The sequence below is a fragment of the Mauremys reevesii genome, linkage group 7 (assembly GCF_016161935.1).
Source record: "Mauremys reevesii isolate NIE-2019 linkage group 7, ASM1616193v1, whole genome shotgun sequence".
Lineage (NCBI taxonomy): Eukaryota > Metazoa > Chordata > Testudines > Geoemydidae > Mauremys > Mauremys reevesii.
Genome location: NC_052629.1, coordinates 19819009 through 19842712, shown reverse-complemented (window position 1 = coordinate 19842712; position 23704 = coordinate 19819009). Strand labels below are relative to the sequence as shown.

Below are 23704 nucleotides of genomic sequence, written 5' to 3'. Positions count from 1 at the left end.
GAGCTGTGGTTGTTCAGCATCTCTGAAAATCAAGCCCATAGTGTAGATATTCACAGAAATTCCACTGCTTTAACTAAAATCAGTTCTAGCCAAACTGTAGTGAACTACTTGAGCTCAGCTTATGAGGGCCTGATTCAACTCCGTCTGAAATCAGTGGGAGTCTTTCCCAAGCCTGAACATCAAGCCCCAAATGTATAGCTAGAGATGTCTCTGGAAAAATATACAGAGCCAAAGCCATTATTGTTGTACGGATGATTCTATATCAAATAAATATCAGCAGTGTCTTGACCTCCTTTAATCTTCCCCTGGATTGTGTGTCTATAACATAAACTCTAAATTAAATAAACATGTTGAAGTGCTGTGGGATTCTTATCTATTTAAAAATGACAAAGCTCCAGGAGCAAAAACACATTTAGAATCATAAAAAATAAATAAGCAGTCAAAGTAAATTCTGCTTCCAAATGGTGAGGAGCCTGTTAGACTGCACAGGGAAAATATTTCTCCATTTACAGATCTGAATATCACTGTGTGGCGAGGAGTTAGACAAGCGTGGATTTTCTTGTGAGAATTCAATATGATCATAGATACATCTCTTTAAAATGATAAATATGAATAAATAAATAAATAAATAACAAGGAAACTTTTTTTCCCAATAGAAGAACAGAATATACAACTAGAATTGATGAGAAATCTTTTAAAAATAAAATAGCCAGTTTGGTTGCTTTGCCCCAAAAGAGCAACAAAAGAGAGCTGATTTCCAAATTGTGTCTATTAAATATAACAAAATATACGACAATCTGTGTTTTTACCTGAAAAAAATTGATTCAGAAGACAAAAAAGAAGAAATTAACAGTTGAGCTAGGCTAACTGACTTTTATTATTTTCCATGTCCACACAGTAAATATTTGTCTATTGCTGAAATTGATCTGTAGTTCCAAGGATGTATATTTCCTAAATTTAATAAAGAATTGTGAACATTTGAGCATCAGGGCACTGCGGTTCCTCTACCAGTTACTTGTATAAGTTATAATTACTTCAGTAATTGGGGATGTAGGTGTGATGTTGCATCCCATAAGGCTTTATGAAAACATGCTTATGAATGTTGTAGCGGGGTGGTCACTGGCTCCTGCCCTGAGGGGTTTAAGACAGCCCTGGGAGAGGGCTGTGGAAAGTGAAAAGCTACTAGGCTGATTGGGGAAGTAGCCACAGCTGGGCCACGCCCCAATCAGGCCACAAGTGGCCCTTATAAGAGGGCAGTGGACCAGGGAGCACTCAGTCTCTCTTTGCTTTCAGAGAGAGAGGGGCCTGGCTGCTGGGAAGCTAAGGGTGCCTAGAGTGAGGCAGGTCTGGGGAAAGGCCAGAGGGGCTGGGAAGCTCCAGGCTGGCAACTCCCCAGGCTGCAGGGCCTTGTCCAAGGCCCCATAGAGGCACTCGGTTGCAGAGAGAGGTAGCAGGTCCAGAGCCAACCTTGCCTATGATGAGTGGCTGACACTGCAGCCCACCCCAGGGTGCAGGGGTGAGTTGGTGACTGGCAATATCCTACAACTGAGGTGAGGTGGGGTTAGGGTGTGGGGGTTCCCCGGGGAGGGGAGACCATGAGACTAAGGTGTGCACTGCCAGGGGGAAGCATCCCAGATAATGGGCACTGGGGTCTGGGAGGGACACGGGCTGGAAACAGTGGGTCAGTGGCCTGCAGAGGGGACTTGAAGGCTGGAAACAAGCTAATTCCTGGAAGAGACTAACAGGAAGTGCCACAGGGATGAGTCCACTTGCTTACAAATGTATATATGACATAACTGGAATACGTTTTATGTTACATATGCCATGTAACATATCTTTGTAAAGGTTATGATCTACTGAATCTATTCCTCCTATTTGGATGCATGTATCATTTTTTTTATTCAAATTTATGAATATTGGCGTGTACTTGCTTGATTTTTAAGTAGCCTTAGTAAAGCATTTGGTCAGCTTCTTGAATGTGCAAATTAAGTGTTTCTTGATTGGGCACTTAACGAACAATAGATCTTGGAAGACTCCAATCCACATAAGAAGTCTACTTGAGGACGTTCAAGGTAGCATGCAAGCCATGGCTGCTACCTTTAAGTTCTGAGTCATGCATGGACATGCGGCTTGCCTATGTGACTCCAAAACTCCATCTTGTAGCTGGGATACTACATGGGGGACGGGGAGGGAGGGGTGTCCACCCACAAGAGAGTCTATTTAAACCCCTGGGAGACCCCTCCATTGTGTCTTTAGCTGGCTCAAGAAATAGCCTCTCCACCACCAAAGGACACCTGAAAGAAACTGAAACAAAGGACAGTAACCACAGGGGGTGTGAGTGATTGCTGGACCCAAACTAGGAGGAGACTAGTCTGTAAAAGGAAGCTTACTGGAACACCTCTGAGGGTGAGGTTTTATCTGTATTCAGTTTTCTTACTGTATTAGGCATAGACTTCCGTGTTCTATTTTATTTTGCTTGGTAATTCACTTTGTTCTGTCTGTTAATACTTGGAACCGCTTAAATCCTACTTTCTAAATTTAATAAAATCACTTTTACTTATTTAACCCAGAGTATGTATTAATACCTGGGGAGGGCAAATAGCTGTGCATATCTCTCGATCAGTGTTATAGAGGGTGAACAATTTGAGTTTATCCTGTATAAGCTTTATACAGGGTAAAATGGATTTATTTGGGGTTTGGACCCCACTGGGAGCTGGGCATCTGAGTGTTAGAACAGGAACATTTCTTAAGTTGCTTTCAGTTAAGCCTGCAGTTTGTGGGACCTGGTTCAGACCTGGGTCTGTGTTTGTAGCCAGCAAGCCTGTCTGGCACAACCAGGCAGGGTTTTGGAGTCCCAAACTGACAGGGAAAGCAGGGGCGGAAGTAGTCTTCTCACATCAGTTGGCAGCCCCAAGGGGGTTTCTGTGATCCAACCCATCACAGTAGGCTCACCTTCCTACTGAATTATGAACCCATTATGTTGGTGAGCATTTGTTCCCAGTTGTGATCCTTTAGAAATCAGTGGGTGGGACTGCTTATGTGAGCAACTGCTCACTTAATCATGAGCCTTTGAGCTAGGCTTTGGTTCTGCATGAGTGTTGCCTACCTTTCAGCTCCATGCACGCTAAATTACAATGGAACTTCGGCTGATCAATACTATGGTCTTGCAAGTACAGATTGCAGGATAATAGTGTGTATTTGAAACCATCTTCAAAGTCCCTGCCATACAGAAAAGTTACGGCTAATGTCTCGGCTAATGCTGCTGCTGCATCAGAAATGCTGACTGGTCTTAGCTGTGATATACACCATCCACCAAGATAGCACTAGGCATTATCTGAAGGAATGGACATTGCATCATGGCTAAGAGGTACTGTACCTCTAAATGTTTTCCAGCAGACAAGTTAGCCTCTAATTAGAATAAACCATGCTATATATTGATGGGTTTTACCTACAGCTTTTAAACATTTTCTGAAATTCTGAGGATACTTTCACACCATTTAGGCCACGAGTCAGCAGGATACTTAAGTGCATGCCTAACTTTAAGCAAGTGAGCAGTCCCACTGACTTCAGTGAGACAGTTCAAATGCTTAGAAGTAGGCACATGCATAAGAAACTTGCTGAACTGGGACCTCAGTCCCTAAACTATGTTTCTAACCCAAACCACTTTGGATTTGTTTGTTTTTTTGTTTTGAACAATTTGAAATCCCTAAATCAGTGTCATCTCCTCACCTATATGATTTTGGTCCTGGGTCAGAGCTGAATGCGGGAAGGATCTGTTTTTCTGCCTGAAATAGATATTTGACAAGATTTCTACCATTTGAGAGAGAAATTTCACAAGAACAACTCTTAAAATACAAATACTGTGAAATTTAAATGCAAACTTTTATCCTAACCAGGACCTGAAATTAATTAATCTGGACCCAAACACTCCTCCTAAATCTAGCACCTATTGCCAATTGAAAATAATGCATAAAATTTTAGCATAAGACCTGTTTTTAGCCAGGCGACTAAAGTTTATGTTTATCATTCTTTGTGACTTGTTCACTTCCTATTGTGAAAGTAAATTATGTTCTGCTCTTTTCTGACATTGTCAAAGATCAGGGAATCAATTATCTCTGTAAAGCTTTATCAATATGGTTGGATATTGACAGATTTAGTTGGGGACTCATTTTTAACCTGCACATTATCTACATAATGTCACTGAAAGCCAAAGTTGAATTTCCTGTGTTCCTATTATGAATCTTCCTATTAAAGAAATGCCCAGATAATCAGATAATTTTCTGTTGAACCTGACAAGATATGAAACTCTCTGAGTAGTTACAGTTTCTGCAGCTTACACATGATTTTTTCAAAATTAACATGAACAGTACTAAAATGAATATTAAAATGTGCAGTGTTGAGAGGCACTGTAAGTTTGATCTCTTTGCTTGATATTATTTGTTGAAAAGAAATTAGATTGCCTCAGTTTACCTAGAGTAGCCTGATTAAAAAGATCAAGTCAATGGGCAAGTAAGCATACAAGGTCAATAATGCAGTACTGGCAAGGAGCCAAATGTCAAACTCTGAATGTTTGGTAATTTTATACATGTTCTCAAAATGAATTACTGGTAATAAATGAAAAATTCAAGAAAACAAAGCTGAAACCTAACCAAAAAGGAGACTCATATAAAGGACTTTTTTAAATAGTTGTACCTGTAGTGGACTGGCAAATTTTAGATGGGTTGCTGTGTCTTATATTCAGTACCTTGAAGATTATCAGACCATGTCCTATTGGAAACTTTACCATTTCCACCCCACTCTCCCACCCCATCTAATAGATTGAAACCCTTTGTTTGTTAAACTCTGTAAATGGTACAAACTTTCCTTACCATTTGTGGTGGTGATGGAATTGACATGTAAGTGAAACAACTGACTCTCTTAAAAAGTTAGAAATCCTTTATTATAGGCACCTCAACTTTAAAGCAAAATCAAAGATTGCCTTTTGTGAAAAAATCACAAATCCCATACACGTTTGCTGCTCTAAACAACAGACTTGACACCAAGATCACCACCAATATTAGCAAGTTAATAGTTGGTAGTAGATAAACCTTTATGAAGAGTGATGCTGTTCCATTCCCAGTTTGGTATGGCTGCCAGAGAAAGAGGGACTGTGACTGGAGGAAATCAGATGGCTTTTATTTAAGGTCAAAATTTTCAATCAGAGCTGGGGCAACATTTGATTTTTCTTAAATTTTTTTTTCTGGTGATTTCATGTTTCACTGACTGAGTGCATTAGCCTTCACCTATGGAGACTATAGTTGAAAATTTATCTTAAGTTTTGAGTGAAGGTAACTGCTTTTCTCAGAATTCTTTGAAAGATTTTTCCATGCCCTCATGCCCTTAGTGTGAAAGGCACTTTAAATGAGGCATATCATTAATTTATTATTATACCATTTTAATATTATGGTAGCATCTAGAAACTCTGATCATCACAAATGGGGAGCACTGCTGCTAGGTACTGTGCAAACATAGAGGCAGATACTGTCTGTGCCCTGAAGAGCTTAACACTCTAAACTCTACACTCTAGTATCATTGGTTTTATGAAGTTTCAAGCATGGCAAAGAAAAAGCCACATGCATTCACTTCTATCATCATGATACCTTAGTGTCTAATCCTGCCAGCACTTACATGCCTGCCTAACCTTAGGTAGTTCGTGGGACTATATACATGAATGAACTCAGGTGCAGAAGCATTTGCAGGATCATGCCTTTAGATTGAGTCCTAAATCTGTCCAGAGGGTTGAATTTGTAGGAGTGAGACAGGGAGTTCTTATTACCAGTTCTTCTCAGCTGCATAACTTACTCCCAATAGAGGTCTTTCAGAACCCAAGGCTTGTCTTGTTTAGGGAACAATGCAAGATGAAACACTCATATATAACAAAATATAATTAAAACAAACAAATTCCCCCTAAGCTACTCCTTCCTCTGTTTTTCCCAGTGCATCCTGTCTCTTCTCTGTTTCTGTTAATTAGATTGAAAGCTCTTCTGAGCAGGGTCTGTCTGCATTTTTGTCTCTTGTGCAGCACTGAGCCCATTGTTAGTGTTTAAAAAAATACATATTAAGCATTTATCATCCTAATGGTCCCACTCCTGTCTCTGTTGTAGTCAGGAGTTTTGCCATTGACTTCAATGAGGCCAAAAATCAGCCCCATTGCTGATTAAGTGTCCAAACCTTTTTTCTAAGGGTAAGCAAAACAATACTTGCAGTTTGTTCTGCAGCATAATCCCAGTTCCATTTTTCCAGGAGGAGTTTACATCATTCATGAGCTAAGGGAGAGAACAAGAAATCCTAGGTCTTTTCTATCAGTTTGTGTATGATGATTGGAGATCGGCCTGGATCAAATCCTCAAATCCAGACATCTCTGACTTTCAGATGAGTGGTTTCAATCTAGACCTGAACCTACATAAGAACTGTCATACTGGGTCAGAACAAAGGTCCATCTAGCCCAGTAGCCTGTCTTCTGACAGTGGCCAATGTCAGGTGCCCCAGAGGAAATGAACAGACCAGGGAATCATCAAGTGATCTATCCTCTGTCACCCATTCTGGCAAACAGAGGCAAGGGATACTGTTCCTGCCCATCCTGGCTAATAGCCATTGATGGACCTATCCTCTATGAATTTATCTAGTTCTTTTTTTGAACCCTGTTATAGTCTTGGATCCAAGTTTTACATGCATTGATAATTCCTTGGTAGCTATAGCATATGTAAGACTGTGTTCACAGCTCTAAATCAAAGCAGAAAGGGAGGCTGGTCTAGTCGTGGTTAGAATGCTAGCATTGAGAGACTTGGATTCAGACTCCTGTTTCTCTCTATGCGTTCATTTCCCTTCCATGAGAAGTTAAGAGAACTTTCTTACCTCCAAAGGCTGATAGAAGGATAAACATGTTGGAGATTGTGAGGAGCACAGATACTGTGGTAATGGAGGTCATATAAGTACCTTAGACTAGAACTTTTCTGATTTTGTAGGATCTTTCTGATGTCTAACTTCCAAAGTAAGATCTTAAGGCTGGATTTTGCTGCAGTACTATATAGTACTGGCATTTGCTATTTTTGTTCAAAATTCGGCACCATTTGAAGCTTACAGAGATGGCTTCTTGTTTCAAATTTGTCCTGTTTGTGCTTACTCATTGCTCCAGCAGAGCGTTACAGTGTGGCCTTGCAGACCTTTCTGTTGTACAATGTGTGTGAGTGTTTGTTTGAAGTTTCCAGAATGTGCTTTAATTGAAAACATAACTTGACACAGTAGCAAATGCCAAAAGAGAAAAAATAAAAGGCCACTCTGCTGGCATTTTGTACTGACAAGCACTTGACAGGAAATACTGTGCATATCTGTGGAAAAGGAAGGGTATGGCAAAGAAAAAGAACTATTAATGAAAACTTAAAGGACCAGATCCTCAACTGATGAAAATCAACATCACTCCATTGACTTCAATGGAACAGCCACCATCTTATTGATTTCATTGATGCTATACCGATTTACACTAGCTGAGGATCCAACCTATTTCTGTCTTTCTCTCTCTCTCACGCACACACGTATATTATCCAAAGCTCTTTTTGTGTGTATATATTTCTTTTCCTCATTTTTTTAAATAAAACTTTGTTTTACAGGTTGCCCACCACTTGGTCTAGAGACTTTAAAAATTACTGATTTCCAGCTCCATGCTTCTACAGTAAAGCGATATGGCCTTGGGGCCCACAGAGGAAGGCTTAATATTCAGGTAACATCAATTTTCTTTGTAAGTGGTAGAATGGCTTAGGGTTGTAGTGTTCTGCAGACAGTGCTAATGGATGGTTATAGGTTTTGACTACCTTGTCAGCTCACATTATTCAAATGAAGGGGAAATATTGAATTATACTGGTGGGTAGGGTTGATGAAGAGTTCTGAAGTTGTGGAGTTTGTTTTGTGCTTTAAAAAGCTCTGCATTTTATGCTGCTTATAATTCAAATCCTAATGGAATTCCATAAAGTAAAGAAGGTGAAGTGGAGAGAAGCAGGGAAAAGAACCTTCCTGTGTTAACAGAGCCCAAAGAGGAGACTGTAAGGATATTTGAGAAGCAAGAACATTTTGTTTCATTATTTGCCTGTAAATAATGAACCTGGTGACTAGAAAAAACATTTTTAAGCAAAGTAACTTGTCACCAGGCAGCTTGTCCCAGGCAATGATACTTCTACCAAAAAATATAGCAATTTGGAAGCCACTTGTATATGTTCTTGTGTCTCCTGTGTTAGTTACTTTCTCTTTATATGTTTTTTTTTTATTTTCTATTCCAGCATCAGTCTTAGGCAAAAGACACAATTCTAGGCACATGAATAGCACTATTTAATGGAATTGCTAATATGCAAGAACAGGTTTAAGTGCTTTGTGGGAACAAGTCCTCAGTTCCAAACTCTTGTTCTTAATTGTTTTTTCACTCTTACAGAGCTTCCTTCTCTACTCCATTCCCTTCCAGTCTAAAACCATTGCTAATACAAAAGAGAGCACAATATCTGTAGCTCGATAGCATGTACAGGACATTAGCAACTTTTCACTTCTAATTTGGTGACTAAAGTCTCAACTGGTTTTATGGTTTCAGTTTATTAATCTTTTTTCCAACTGAGAGTCATTATCTGATGGACTGAGCATGGGACTAGTAGCCATTAATTTTTGAGTTCTAATCCTGGCCTTGAAATTCCCCTCCTTTTTTCAGCTTGACAAGTCACTTATTATCTATGCCTGGGTTTCCCAATTTGGGGAAAAAAACAGGAATAATGACTTTGTATGGTGGTTGTGAACATTAATTGATATTTCTCAAGCACTTTGTGATCATTAGATGAATGGTGCTATGTAACTACCAAAAAATGATGATGGTTAAATTTTATTTATGTAGAATAATGCTATAGAAATGGTAAAAGTCTTACCAGGTACTGAGATGCATACTTGGTTCCTTGTCTCAACAGCCTATCAGTCCTTGTTTGATGCATGTTGCTATATACTGCCTTTCAATTTATATTGTAACCTGTCTGCACGGTCTTCCATATGTAATTGGGATCTCTGGCTATCCCCGGTTATTTAGCTCTTTTAAATTAGAGTGAATAAATTGTGAAATGTCTGGTTTTGGGGCATTGGCAGGGGGTTGAGGGAAGTCACACAAACATCTTGAAACTGAGACCAAAGGCAAGTGTATTATAGGCCAAATTCACCCTGGAGTTACTCTAGTTGTGTGCTGGTATAAATCCACTGAAGTCAAAGGAATTAAACTGGCATAAAATGAGTTATGTGGGGTGAATCAGTTTCCATATATTAATTAATTAAGCAAATCAAGGTACATAGTTCAAGGAAATCTATTTACCCTAGCTGAGACATTAGTGATAGAACAGAGCCATGGATCAGATGACTTTGAGGAGAGTGGAATTTACTAATGTTAGAAGTGACTTTCTTGCTGTGAAATTCCTTTGAAACTTGAATTCGGCTTGACACTTTCCTTTGGCCCAAATAGAGTGGAATTCAGTAAATGAATTAATCTGATTCAGGCTGCAGTTACTTCCAAGATGATTCCTTCAGTCTCTTCCCTCCAATGCACTTACCAAAACTAGAATCTGTGCATTGTTCAAGGGGCAAACAGGATGATGGTGAATGTGTTTAAGGCTTGAAAGTATATTTAAAAACTACAAAAATAGCTGAGGGGGTGCCACTCAGGTTTATGACTAGATCAAAACCTCGTAACTGGAATGTGAACAGAAAAGTGGCTCCAGCCAACTCTTCCTTTCAGAACAGCTAAGTGACACTCAGCCTGGACAGTTTCCATAACAACATTTGGTCACTTGTTCAGGCTTCTTGTCTCCATTCTGCTAGGTTACAGGGTTTTTCTGGGCCACAGAACTCTTTACTGTCTTCTTGATCAGCGTCCAACTCTTCCTCCTGCAAATGAGCTGCTGCCTCTTGCTGTTTCCCAGCAGTTCTCCGGACACCACTGGCTGTGACTGTAATATCTGTACCAGTTTTTAGATAGTGACTCCATTTTTCTTCATAGAGAAGCTCATGCTTCCATCTAGGTGGTCGCCTGAAGACTGCAGTGTACTCTCCAACCAAGAGTCCTTTAACCTCAAAGGCCAGTCTTTTTTTAAATTAAAAAAAAAATTCAGTTGTGTTCTGAAACTGGAGAACGAAGATCTTTGTTTAGAAAATTGATCTATTTTCCTACTGCACAAACAAATGCTTCAGCCTGTCATAACTCTGCTAGATGCAATGTCTTATTCCACATATCTATTGCCATTTCCATGTATTGTGTAAATTCTGGCAAACATTCTCTTCATTTTCTGAACTTTCAGGTTTGTTTTGATTATTTTCTGGTATACATACTTTCATGATCCCATCACTCTGGGAGGCTTGTGATATAAATAACACGAGTACCTAATCTATGACAATGTTTAAACTTAGGAATTTATCTCTTTTCCTTTTCCTGTTTGAGTGCCACCTATTTCTCTTCTACACCTTTATCTCTAATAGCTCCAGTAATCTTCAAATTGCACACTTTCTACATTATAGCGCCCACCCAGATAACCATTCAGTAATCCCTTAAACCAGCTCAAACATTTTGAGCACTTACTGTGACTGACAGTGCATGTAAAAGTGCATTCTGCAGTTCTTTGTCTTTTTCAGATACCCCTAGTTCGCAGCCTGGCCTAAAACGACTAAGGTTTCAATATATTCCAGTTGGTGACATCACTCTTTCCAGATTTCCTCAGTCACTTAACTTTGCATGTTCAGCTTCAGTTCAGGATTATGATCTCTGATTTTTGGTGATACTTTTTTTTATAAAAGTCCCATTTATATATTTCCCAATTTGGGGAAAAAATACTGTCTTTGTTTCAGTTTTGAAATTTAGATTAATTTACAAGTACTTTGTTGAGAGCTGAGGTTAAAGTCAATTACACAGTGAAGACAGGCTTTAGAGTTTGATGCGGGAGTGCAAGTATGTGCATTTGGTTGTTTGTACTGTATGCAGTTGTGTATTTCTGTGCACTCCTTAAATGTACAGTAATCAGAGTGAAATTCATCCCTAAATTCAGCATATTATCTATGCACTTCAGTCCTACTTAAACTCTGGTTAGAAGGTTTAATTGCAATGAAGGTGATGCATAGAACTTTGCGTGCCCTGTGAATTTCATCCAGTATGCACGCAGTAGATTCCACTCTTTTAAGTATCAGAAGATGAGTTTGTGTGTAGACTTGTTTCTTTGGGTCACTGTCACAGGATAGAGCAAACAGTGAAATCCACAATCAATGGTGGCTGAACTTTGTAACTTTGTCCTCACCCATAACTATTTCACATTTGTGGACAATGTGTACCTTCAAATCAGCAGCACTGCTATGGGTACCTGCATGGCCCCACAATATGCCAACATTTTCATGGCTGACTTAGAACAATGCTTCCTCAGCTCTTGTCCCCTAACACCCCTACTCTACTTGCGCTACATTGATGACATCATCATCTGGACCCATGGAAAAGAAGCCCTTAAGGAATTCCATCATGACTTCAACAATTTCCACCCCACCATCAACCTCAGCCTGGACCATTCCACACAAGAGATCCACCTCCTAGACACTACAGTACTAATAAACGATGGCCACATAAACACCACCCTATACCAGAAACCTACTAAACGCTATACTTACCTACATGCCTCCAGCTTTCATCCAGACCACACCACTCGATCCTTTGTCTACAGCCAAGCTCTGATACAATTGGATTTTCTCCAACCCCTCAGACAAACACCTACAAGATCTCTATCAAGCATTCTTACAACTACAATACCCACCTGCTGAAGTGAAGAAACAGATTGACAGAGCCAGAAGAGCACCCAGAAGTCACCTACTACAGGACAGGCCCAACAAAAAAAAGTAAGACCACCACTAGCCATCACCTTCAACCCCCCCCCCCCCAAACTAAAACCTCTCCAGCACATCATTCAACCTATTGTGAAGGACGATCCATCACTCTCACAGATCTTGGGAGACAGGCTAGTCCTTGCTTACAGACAGCCCCCAAACCTGAAGCAAATACTCACCAGCAACCACATACCACACAACAAAAACACTAACTCAGGAACCTATCCTTGCAATAAAGCCTGTTGCCAACTCTGCCCACATCTATTCAGGGGATACCATCATAGGACCTAATCACATCAGCCACACTATCAGAGGCTCGTTCACCTGCACATCTACCAATGTGATATATGCCATCATGTGCCAGCGATGCCCCTCTGCCATGTACATTGGCCAAACCGAACAGTCTCTACGAAAAAGAATAAATCGATACAAATTGGACGTCAAGAATTATAACATTCAAAAGCCAGTCAGAGAACACTTCCATCTCCCTGGCCACTCGATTACAGACCTAAACGTTGCAATATTACAACAAAAAAACTTCAAAAACAGACTCCAATGAGAGACTGCTGAATTGGAATTAATTTGCAAATTGGACACCATTAAATTAAATTATTCTTGAATAAAGACTGGGAGTGTATGGGCCATTACACAAAGTAAAACTATTTCCCCATGCTTGTTTTTTTCCCCCACAGTTCCTCACATCTTGTCAATTGCTGGAAATGGGCCATTTTCATTACCACTACAAACAGTTATTTTTCTCTTCTGCTGATAGCTCACCTTAACTGATCACTCTCCTTATAGTGTGTATGGTAACACCCATTGTTTCATGTTCTCTGTGTATAGATATCTTCCTACTGTATTTTCCACTGCATGCATCTGATGAAGTGGGCTGTAGCCCACGAAAGCTTATGCTCAAATTTGTTAGTCTCTAAGGTGCCGCAAGTTCTCCTAATCATTTTTTGACTATTACACAAATATGGTACTTACGTTTCTTCAAACTAAAGAAATGCTAATGACATTTTGCAGTTATAATTAAGCAAATGATAGTTATGTCTTTGATGTACTGTAATATGCACCCTGATATTTCTATGCTGCCACTCCTTTATGTTGGCAGTAACTACTCTAAAAGGATCATGAGCTGGTTGAAAGTACAAGTCCTGAGCAATTTCAGATCTACAAGCTCCCTGTGGTGAAATAATTATTGCCTTTAGAGGATCTAACTGTTGTCCTCATCCCATTAGGAATTATGTACAAGTTAAACATGGATAGATTGCTACAGGTATAAATAATTACTTGCATTGCAGCTGACTTACTGGGTGTTCATTTCACAGAAGACTGACATTTCTGCCTCTGTATTTTTAGTACATTTAGGGCTTAGTATCTTCACCCTTGATACAAAAGTAGGCTCTTTGAATTGTGATAGCATGGGACAATTTTTATTGTCTTGTATTTGGAAAGAGAACCATAATTATGAATTGAGAAGACATGCTCTGCTGTCATATTAAAAAGATGGATGAACTTTCTATGAGACTTCAGCCTTACTTCTAAATTTACACTCAGGTACCTTATGAACAATCATTTGCACCCAAAATTTTGCTTGAATTTCAGTATCTAACAGCTGAATTTACAGGGACTTGATATGCACGCAATGGTCTGCTGAAATCCTATTTAGCTGTGCACGCAAATTATTTTTTATATTATATTCTATATAATTTTTTAATCATTGCAGGTGCAATTTTAGAGGGCATTTAAAAAAAGCCCATACCAGGAATAAATATATAGATATAATATATATTGAATGTTATACTTAGCACTTATAAAAATGTTTGGATCGAAAGATCTCAAACTGCTGAACAGCGGTAAGTAAGTATTACTATTCCAATTTTACAGCTGGGGAAATTGAGTCCTACAGAAGTTAAATGACTTCTCTAAGAGCACACTGAGTCAATGGCAGAACTGGAAGTAGAACCCATGGCACTTGATTCTGTCTAAAATCCTATGAACTTGGCCACTGTCTCAAAAAATGTGCTGATATATTCAATAGAAGTGATTTAATTAATGGGAGATACATATCTGCAGGCAGAACTGGGTTTTACTTTAATACCACATTATAGGAGTAGATGCACAGAGTTCAAGACCAGAAGATACCATTGTGATCATGTGGTCTGACTTCTTGTACAACACATAGAACTCTTTTCCCCACCCACCGCCCCCAGTAATTGCTAGAACATATCTGGGGTGGGTGTGGGTGTGTAAAAATAAATAAATAAACACCTTGCTGTTAAAAAATTTACACCTAATTTCCAGTCTAAATTTGTCTAGATTCAACTATCAGCCATTGTCTGCAACGTTGAATAATACAATATATCATACCAAAATCAGGGAACTCAAAAGTAGTCAGAACCTGCACTGACATACACCCTGTGCTAACTCATTGACTTTACTAGTCTGCACAGCAACAAAGAACTTGCTTTGGCATGTATTGATTTTTAAAAATAGTATATTTAAACAGCAATAAACAAATTGCTGATAAATTACATAGTAAATGTTCTAGCAGCTGGAGAAAAGTTGAAGGAAAAAAACAGAATAGAAACAAGTAACACAGACTTCATCTTTATGCCCTCTTTCTGTCCCTGACTCAGAAAAGCACTTCAGCACATGCTGAGCCTTAAGCATGTGCTTAAGTCCAGCCATATTCAGCAAAGCTTTTAAAGGTGTGCGTAACTTTTACTATGTAATCTTGTTTTATTGAAAGCAATGGGCCTTAAGGATGTGCTTCAATGACTTGTGCAAACAAGGCTTCTCGTATATCGCTGGTCTTGTTCTTCTCCATTCTCTTTTCTATCATCCACTTCCGCGTTCACCTTTTCCTCACCCTCAGATGTCCCATTTATAAAGCAATGGTCTCATTCTGAATTAGAGATGGGCCTGAACCAAAACCTCAATCAACTTTGATTGAACTTTGCAGGAGTTTGGATCTTAACTTTACAGTTCAAGGCCCATCTCTGTTTCACCATATTTTATTTCATCAGCTCCATTGAGTGGAGACTCAGTTTCATGGCAACACTAACAGTTAGTTACTTTCTGGATTACGTTGTAGCAGGAGCCAACCAGCAAGGGAGTCATAGAGTTTAAGGTCAGAAAGGACCACCCGATCATCTAGTCTGACATCCTGCATATCACAGGCCATCAACACCACCCAGCCCCTGCACACTGGATCAAAAAACTTAAATTAGACTAAAGCATTACAGCTCCCGGGAGACTAGATCAGTATGGACCATTGGCAGAGAATAGGAGGGACCAAGGTGCACCAGTGTGAGGCACCTGCAAGGGCAAGACAATGATTCAATAAGATATATCCAGATAATCTTGGCATGAGGCATGCTACAGAGGAAGGCAAAAAAACTCCAAGGTCACTGCCCATCTGAGCTGTGGGAGAATTCCTTCCTGACACAGTGATCAGTTAGAGTGACCCTGAGCATGTAAGCAAGAACCAGCCAGCCAAGAACCTGAGAGAGAGAATGCTTAGTACCACCTCAAAGCCCTGACCCTCCCCTTCCAATGTCCCATCTCCAGCCGTGGCAATCCCTGATGCTTCAGTGGAAGGAAACAAAAATAAGTGCTGGAACTAGGGGTGCTGCCCCACTCCCTGGCTTGAAGTGGTTTCCATTACATATAGAGGGTTTATAGTTTGGTTAAATGGCTTTCAGCACCCCCACTATAAAAGTTGTTCCAGCACCCCGATGATGATAATGATGATGATGATAAAAACACACCAGAAGACACTGGGAGGAAACAAAATCTATCCCTGCAGATGGCTGGCTGACTGGTCAAAAACTTGTGGGCTTTGAGGGGCATGTTCACTCAAAGTTGAAGGATTATTGTTAGTCAGGGGGGCCAGAATCTCAAGTCAGTACTTCAGTGGAACTATGCCTATTTAAACCATTTACACTAACAAGCCAGGGCTTGATTCTTCTCTCTCTCTCATATCATTTTTACACTAGTTTAACTCCATAGACTTCAGCTGAGTTACTTCTGATTTTATATTGGTGCAAGTGAAAGAGTCAGTGTCTGGTCCTGAGGCACTGTTGTGTTACCTTAGTTTTACATCAGTGTAACTCCATTTTAAATCTGTGGAGTTACACCAGTGCAAACTAGGCTATTGCAATGGTGAATCAAGCCCCCTTGAGAGTCTTGACTTTCCTTGACAAGTAACTTTGTCAAATCCTGATAGTTCATATTTCACTTCATCTTAAAATGTATTTTTAACTAAACCTCCCTGGAAAAAAGTAATGACTCTTCTCCATAAACAATCTTGGCAATGTTCCTATTTAGTTTCTATCTTATTTTCCCAGTATTTGCTTCTTTCTGAATAATTTATCTTTCAGTTTTAATGGAATTTCCCCTACCCCTTGCAGTTGGACTTGTGTGTAAACTTCATTTTCTGTGTTATAATTTGATTGGGTTTTTATCAAATTTGGAAAAATCAGGAATTCTAACTGAACTAATGTGAAATCAAAGACTTTGGGTGTGTGACCTCACTAGAATCTCAACTTTGATCACCTCAGAAGTTTAGACTTCTAGATTCAAGTATGGATCTAAGTTATTGAATGTTTAGTCAGATTGCGTGAATCATCCCTTATGTATCAGGCATTAATTCTCTAGACATATCCCAGACGTATAATCCACATGCTTACTTCCATATACACCAAATGAAATCGTATCACAGGAAAAATGCATTTGTACCTGTGTTTTATCCTATTTATCTTTAATACATATTTATAAAGTCTCCCTGGCTAGCTCTTTGGAGTTGTTTGGGAGATACCAGGCATTACAACTGCCTGTGAGCCATTCTTGGAATTGCCATGATTGCAAAGAAGTGCACTTTATAACTCCTGAAAAACAGAGTGAGGAGGAGGTATACAAGTGTTTAAAAGCCTGTGTGTAGTGGCTATGAACAAAGCAAAGAGCCTCTGTCCTTTATAATAGCAATAACCACCTGGGTGCAGGGTATTTACAGGGGCTTACTAACCAGGTGAAGCTAACAGCCCTCAGAGTGCCTCCACACATAATTACTTTGCAGCTAGTCATAACTTCCCAGGAAATGGCCTATGATCAGGTAGTTATTGCTTAACTGCAATTTCCTCAGATTCAGTTGCATTCATCTGGATTTTATATGGCCAGCTCTGAGTCATTCCTCCTCATTTGAAAAAGCTGGGAGACTGTGCTTGTTTTTTATTGACAAATACAATACGTGTAAGACATTTACAGTTAGTGGTTTACATGCAGGACTAGGCATCAAGTATTCCTGAGTTCTGATATAATCTCTGACCCTGACTAGTTGTGAGGCCTGGATGTCCCCAGTGATGGAGATTAATGTCCCTGAGTGGAATATGTTGATCCCATTTGCATGAACTCTCTGTTCTCCAGAACTACTTTTGGAGGCGAAGGCTAGGGTTTCACAACAGGGGAGTCTTTCCTCTAAGTGAGTCAGTCTATCACAGACATTTGCACAGTTCAGAAGACCACATGGGTAATTTGTGCTGGACAGAGACCTTTCTGAGACTGCTGGCACAGAAAGGTAGGTTGGGTTGAAGCCCTGTCCAAAATCAGGCCAGTCAACTCTAAATTAAATTGGTGTGTCAGGATCTTGGCTTTTTAAATGATTTTAAAATATTTTTCCACTTTGGCCAAGATGTTTTCTTTCCCAATGTATATAGGTCCTGAGAAGGGGCACTCCATCAAAGTCCTAAAACATATGTGTGACCAAAGGAAGGAATGGAATGAATGATGATTTCATGTTCTTATTTTTTCCATGAAAGGCTTTTGATTTATCAATGATGATTTATAAAGACAGCTTTGCCTTCTTTTCAGGCAGGTGTTAATGAAAATGATTTTTATGACGGTGCTTGGTGTGCAGGACGAAATGACCCATACCAGTGGATTGAAGTAGATGCTCGAAGGCTAACAAAGTTCACTGGCATTATCACACAAGGGAGAAACTCTCTCTGGTTGTAAGTACATGCTAATTTTGCTGTCTATGATTCTAAAGTTTGATCTAAGTTTGTTCATTTTTTTTCTCAAGAAAGAAAGGGAAAAAGAAGAGATGATGGGTCCAGAATAGTTAGAGCAAGCAATTAAACAGAAAAAAGATAAATGCATGCAGTTTATACAGTATTGTGTATATGGAAAACAAATCTGAAGGTAGCCAATTACCACACCCTTAAACTACACGTCAAGAAAGCAGGACAACACACTTTAACCCTCATCATTACCACTTAAGTGATGAGTAACCCTGTGTACCCAAATACGATTATTTAAACCAGTGTGCAATTTCCTGATATGTTTCCTGTTTTCCAATATTTAACAAATATCCGTTTTTCATTCATGCTGGACTATAATCTGTAATCCCCAAAATGTATTAGTACATCAGCAATCACAAATTAATTTATACTCTGGAGTCACATAAATTAAGTCAACATTTGCAATAATATTTATTTGCACATCACCTCATTTCAAAAGGATATAAAAGGATTAAAAAAAATCTGAAGATATTACAACAAAACATGATATACATTTTGATCAGAGTTCCAGCATCTGCTACTGCACTAAGCATGTTCCTTTTGGTTGGAGTCCATGGAGTTGAGTGTGGCCAGTAAGCTTGCCTCATTCTACAACTTCTCCAAGGGACAACTCCTCCTCTCTCCTTGGAGACTGTGGCCTATGTACCCCATTCTGGAAAAGCAGAACCCAGAAACTCAGATGCTGGGCACTCCTGTGCTGTCCCTGGTAAATACTGAAAGCATTCTGGAGTCCCATGTCTGGCAGCAGAGTGAGGGATCTGACTATGAATCTCACACAGTTGATGTTTTGCATTTGCAGTTAATCTGTTTTTACACACATAATTGCACATTTTGTGTGCAAAAAAACCCTCTTAATGACCAGGCTCCTTTTTAAAATATATAGCTTAGGCACCTATAGTATTTTTGAAAATTCATCCTGTTAGGTCTACCATTCAAATTGTCTCTACATTGAACCAACAGCCTATGTTCTTGTGGAGTTTTTACCTCCCCAGTTGGCATAAAAGTGCAAAATCACTGAAGGAGTTGATAAGACTACATATAATAACACAGAGAACTGGACTGATACTCAGCAGGCCTGCATTCTATTCCAGCCTCTGCCACTGGCCGGATGGCTGACCTTGGACAACTCACTTCACTTCAGTGTGTCTCTGTGTCCCCATCTATAAAATGGGGATATTGATACTAACCTCCTTTGTGAAGAGCTAGGTGGAATTTTTATTATTCGCTGCCCAGCATGGCCTCACTCATGGACAACAGAGCAAGCGCTGCACATACTTAGTGGAAGCATTAATTAGAAAGGGAAATCTATCCCTTCTACTCCTCTCTCTGCTAGAGATTTCCAGGTGCTTACCTGCTCCCCTCCTGTGGCCATAATTGGGCCCAATGGAGTTGTACGTGGGGCAAAAAGAGGGAGAATATATTTGAATTTTCTTTAAATGCTCCTTTCTCTGTGCCTGATTCTGATTAACATTGATGCAAGTGACATCAAAAGTGCCTCCACTGAAGTCAATGGAGTTACCCCACTATAAAACCAATTAGAATTAAGCCCTACAAGTACAATGTTCTCTTAAGGGATATAGTGTATATTTTGCATCTTAATCATGCAATATACATTCAAATCCCCCTTTGACCTCTCTGCATTATTCAAGCACGTAATCCCATTGGTACTATTGCAACTTCTTCAGTGAGTAGGGGGTTGCAGGATTTAACAAGATCTGTATCTCATACTGTAAAAGAGTATTAGAAAAACAATCACTCTGGTAAAAACAAACTCCCTTTTTATACCGTAATTTCTGGTATTGATTTTCTTTTTCATACTGGTGTGGGAGTGGGAGCCTTTGACGACAAGTTTGCTATAGTTATTCCTCATTGTTCTGTGATAGGTAATTACTGTAGCAAAGGATCAGACATCTCCTGTATTTATACATTCGACATCCCTTGTGCCAGCTATTATTTGTACCAGCACATAACTTCTTTGTCTTGTCATGTTGCTGGGTTTTAGTTTATATTATGCAGTTTGCAGCAGGGCAGGAGGCCCTATTTACATTTGACACACATCGACTTCTTGGTTTTTAAACTTCTGAACAAGGTGCCTGATCCTGTCCTCATTAAAGTCAATGGGTAGAACTCCCACTGACTCTCAGAAGGAGCAGGGTGCAATTTCCTTCTCATGTACCCATGCATCTGCATAGTGCCTGTCTCAGATGTTCAGGCCAGGCTCAAAATTCAGCCCTTCTTAAGTAATGACAATGTGCATGCTTTCAAATAGCCCCTGGGGCCTGATCCTGCTTTAGTAAAGTGGCAAACCTTTATTCCCTACCACAGGAACAGGATCAGATCCTTATTTAATATTTGACTCCCATTTATAAATTGTAACTTGTTTTTGTGCTGTTTGATTTGGTTAAACTCTGCTCTTTTAATCTCCTATCTCAGAGATTGTTTAAAAGCAGAGATTCCATGTTAAGCTTAAGAAGGCTGATAAATGAATCTGGAGTGACAAAGTGTAATTTTAAAACACTAGAGGAAAAATGTTTACTGCAATCGATGCTTAACTTTTGCTGTCAGCCTTCCTAACATGCGGTATGTGTGTGTTTGCATTTTATAGATAGCCTATCAGTTTGAAGCTTTACCTGGGCACATGCTTTTATGGTTTTTCAGAAAAACTCAATACATTTTAAATGACTCAAAAGAGATGGTGTAAATCTTCATCCAGACGAATATGCATCTGCTATGTCATGCAAGTTTATCTGAAAGCTGAACTAGTACAGGTGTCTTGGTTTTATTTGGATCATGAAGAAAATATGTTGTTGCTAGCTGTCATGTATTCAGCCCAAATGTGTGTGGCACCACAGAGAGCAAGTGTGAGGGCAGGGGCGGCTCTAGGATTTCCGCTGCCCCAAGCAGGGCGGCACGCCGCGGGGGGGCGCTCTGCCAGTCGCCGGTCCCGCGGCGCCGGTGGAGCTCCTGCAGACGTGCCTGCGGAGGGTCCGCTGGTCCCGCGGCTCCGGTGGACCTCCCGCAGGCGTGCCTGCGGATGCTCCACTGGAGCCGCGGGACCAGCGGACCTTCCACAGGCGTGCCTGTGGGAGGTCTGCCAGAGCCGCCTGCCGCCCTCCCGCGGGATGCCGCCCCAAGCGCGCGCTTGGCACGCTGGGGTCTGGAGCTGGCCCTGTGTGAGGGGCAGTACTAGGTCTGAAGAGCTTAGCTTCAGAATAGATGACTAACTAGGAGTGATGACAGACAAGTGGGATTTAAAGAGAGAAAGGATAAAAGTGACTAATATTATGAGATTGCTTTAGCTAGTTCTGAACACCTAGGTCTTGAATTTTCAAGCATACTCGTGTAGGCACCAAAACAGGTGTCCAGATTTTGAGAACACTTCAGAATGTTACCTGCAGTGCTCTTTTAATCTGACTGTAGATGTCATCATCTGAACTTCTGGATGCTGAACTCTCTTGTGAAAATCTGGCCCACAGTGATGTCAGGTTATGTTTTGTTTTTAAATATTTTTATTGTTTCTAAATAACTGTACCCTTGAATGTGTGTCTACTTTCCTTTGTTCCTTCCTCATCATTTGGTCAAGCAAGGAAGGGTGGAAAGAAGGGAATAGGAAAATGGGGGTGGGGGGTAATGATAAATTAATCGGGGGAAAGAGAAGGTGGATAGAGAGGGATAGAAAAGGGCGGATAAAAATAGAGATGGTGAGGGAGAAGTATATGATGGATGAGATATGGTGGGGAGAGCTCAGTGGTTTGAGCATTGGCCTGCTGAACCCAGGGTTGTGACTTCAATCCTTGAGGGGGCCATTTAGGGATATGGGGCAAAAATCTGTTGGATGATTTTAATTGGGGATTGGTCCTGCTTTGAGCAGGGGGTTGGACTAGATGATCTCCTGAGATCCCTTCCAACCCTGATATTCTATGATGATAGGGAAGGGGAGTGAGGTAGGTCAGCAGGGAAAGTGATGGAAGCAGATGTTAGAGTCCGAAAGGAGAAAGTCTAGTACTGGGAATGTTTGGTGATATCAGGAGGTGAAAGTTCTCTTCTGCTGCCTGCATTCATGGCTGTAGGACTTCAGATGGCTTAATGGCCTTTTACAGGCTACCCTAGTAGCTGCTTCTGACAGGATGATGAGCCTCCTCATGGTTTGGGTAGGCTGCGTGGCCTGTCGTCCCAGAATGGCTGGTCACTGGTCTGATGGAGGTAGGAGGGAAGGGGATTCATAGACCTGGTTCTCTCCCCTGGTTCCTTGCTGCTGTTGACTGGGAGGGCAGTCAAAGTGACTATGGCCCAAAGGTCTGTATAAAAAGATGCTGTTGTATCACCTGAGGTACTGTCCCATTTTTTAATGAAAACAAAGACATGAATATTCCTTATTCAAATAGAACACATGTTGGCAAAGAGCCAGGGAGTACCCATCTGCTGAGTTATGCTGTGTTAAGGGAAAAGATAGCCAAGCTTACTAGCCAGTGGGAGACTTGATTCAAACCTTGGAGAGTTTACCAGTGAGAGAAAAATGAAGGCACCAAAATATACTAGCCTCTTGCAATCAGGCCAGGAGAAGCCACAGGTTATCACTGGGTCAAGGAATTGATCCGATCAAGTTTAGTTAGTGCTCTGTGTTGTTGGAAATAAAATTCAAATGCTAGACTCAACCCCCCCCCCTCACCCTTTACACAGGAATACAAGTCTGAAAACTCTGTAGAAATGCCATGTTTCCAGGATGTGGGCTGTCATGTTACAGTAATAAAGAATCACAGAAGAAGTCACTTTCTATAAACACTGAACAGGGAACTTTATTACAGCAAGAAAAAATAACTCCAAAGCTACTCTGTTTTTCACTGTAGAGGTTCTGCCTAGGTTAGAACCTGCTATAGATTTAAAGAAACAGTACACATATCCTAGGGTGACCACACAGCAAGTGTGAAAAATTGGGACAGCAAGTGTGGGGGAAAAAAACAGGGATGGGGCTAAAAGGCACCTATATAAGATAAAGCCCCAAATATTGGGACTGTCCCTATAAAATTGGGTCATCTGATCACCCCAACTTATCCTCAAAAGCAGAGGGCATGTGCAGGGCCGCCCAGAGGATTCCGGGGGCCCGGGGTCTTCGGCGGCGGGGGGCCCTTCCGTTCCGGGACCCGCCGCCGAAGTGCCCTGAAGACCCGCGGCGGGGCCCCCCCGCCGCCGAATTACCGCCGAAGCGGGACCCGCCGGCGAAGCGCAGCCCGGTCTTCGGCGGCGGCGGGGGGCCCCGCCTCGGGTCTTCGGGGCACTTCGGCGGCGGGTCCCGGAACGGAAGGGCCCCCCGCCGCCGAATTACCGCCGAAGACCGAGCTGAACTCGGCAGTGGGTCCCGCTCCGTCTTCGGCGGTAATTCGCCAGCGGGGGGTTGTTCCGCCCCGGAGCGGAAGGACTCCCCGCCGGCGAAGACCGGGAGCGAAGAAGCTCCTGCGCCCGGCCCCGCAAGAGTTTTCCGGGGCCCCCGGAGCGAGTGAGGGACCCCGCTCCAGGGGCCCCGAAAAACTCTCGTGGGGGCCCCTGTGGGGCTCGGGGCCTGGGGCAAATTGCCCCTCTTGCCCCCCCCTCTGGGCGGCCCTGGGCATGTGCAGAGGGCCATCGCCACACACTCCAGCAGGTGGCAGCACAAAGGTCTTTGCCACTCACTGAGGAGCAGGAATATTGGTGGGGACAGGGGAGGATGGGAGCATGGC

General features: G+C 41.2%; 1 protein-coding gene across 5 annotated transcripts in view; it reads left to right on the top strand.

The window, feature by feature from the left end:
• Positions 1-23704, top strand: part of CPXM2 (carboxypeptidase X, M14 family member 2) — a 123423-nt gene that overhangs the window by 41481 nt on the left and 58238 nt on the right. For all 5 annotated transcript variants that reach the window (XM_039481913.1, XM_039481912.1, XM_039481911.1 and 2 more), the window contains 2 exons: positions 7647-7756; positions 17782-17921. In XM_039481913.1, coding sequence (XP_039337847.1) covers positions 7647-7756; positions 17782-17921 — 250 coding nt within the window. The remainder of the gene's footprint in view (positions 1-7646; positions 7757-17781; positions 17922-23704) is intronic.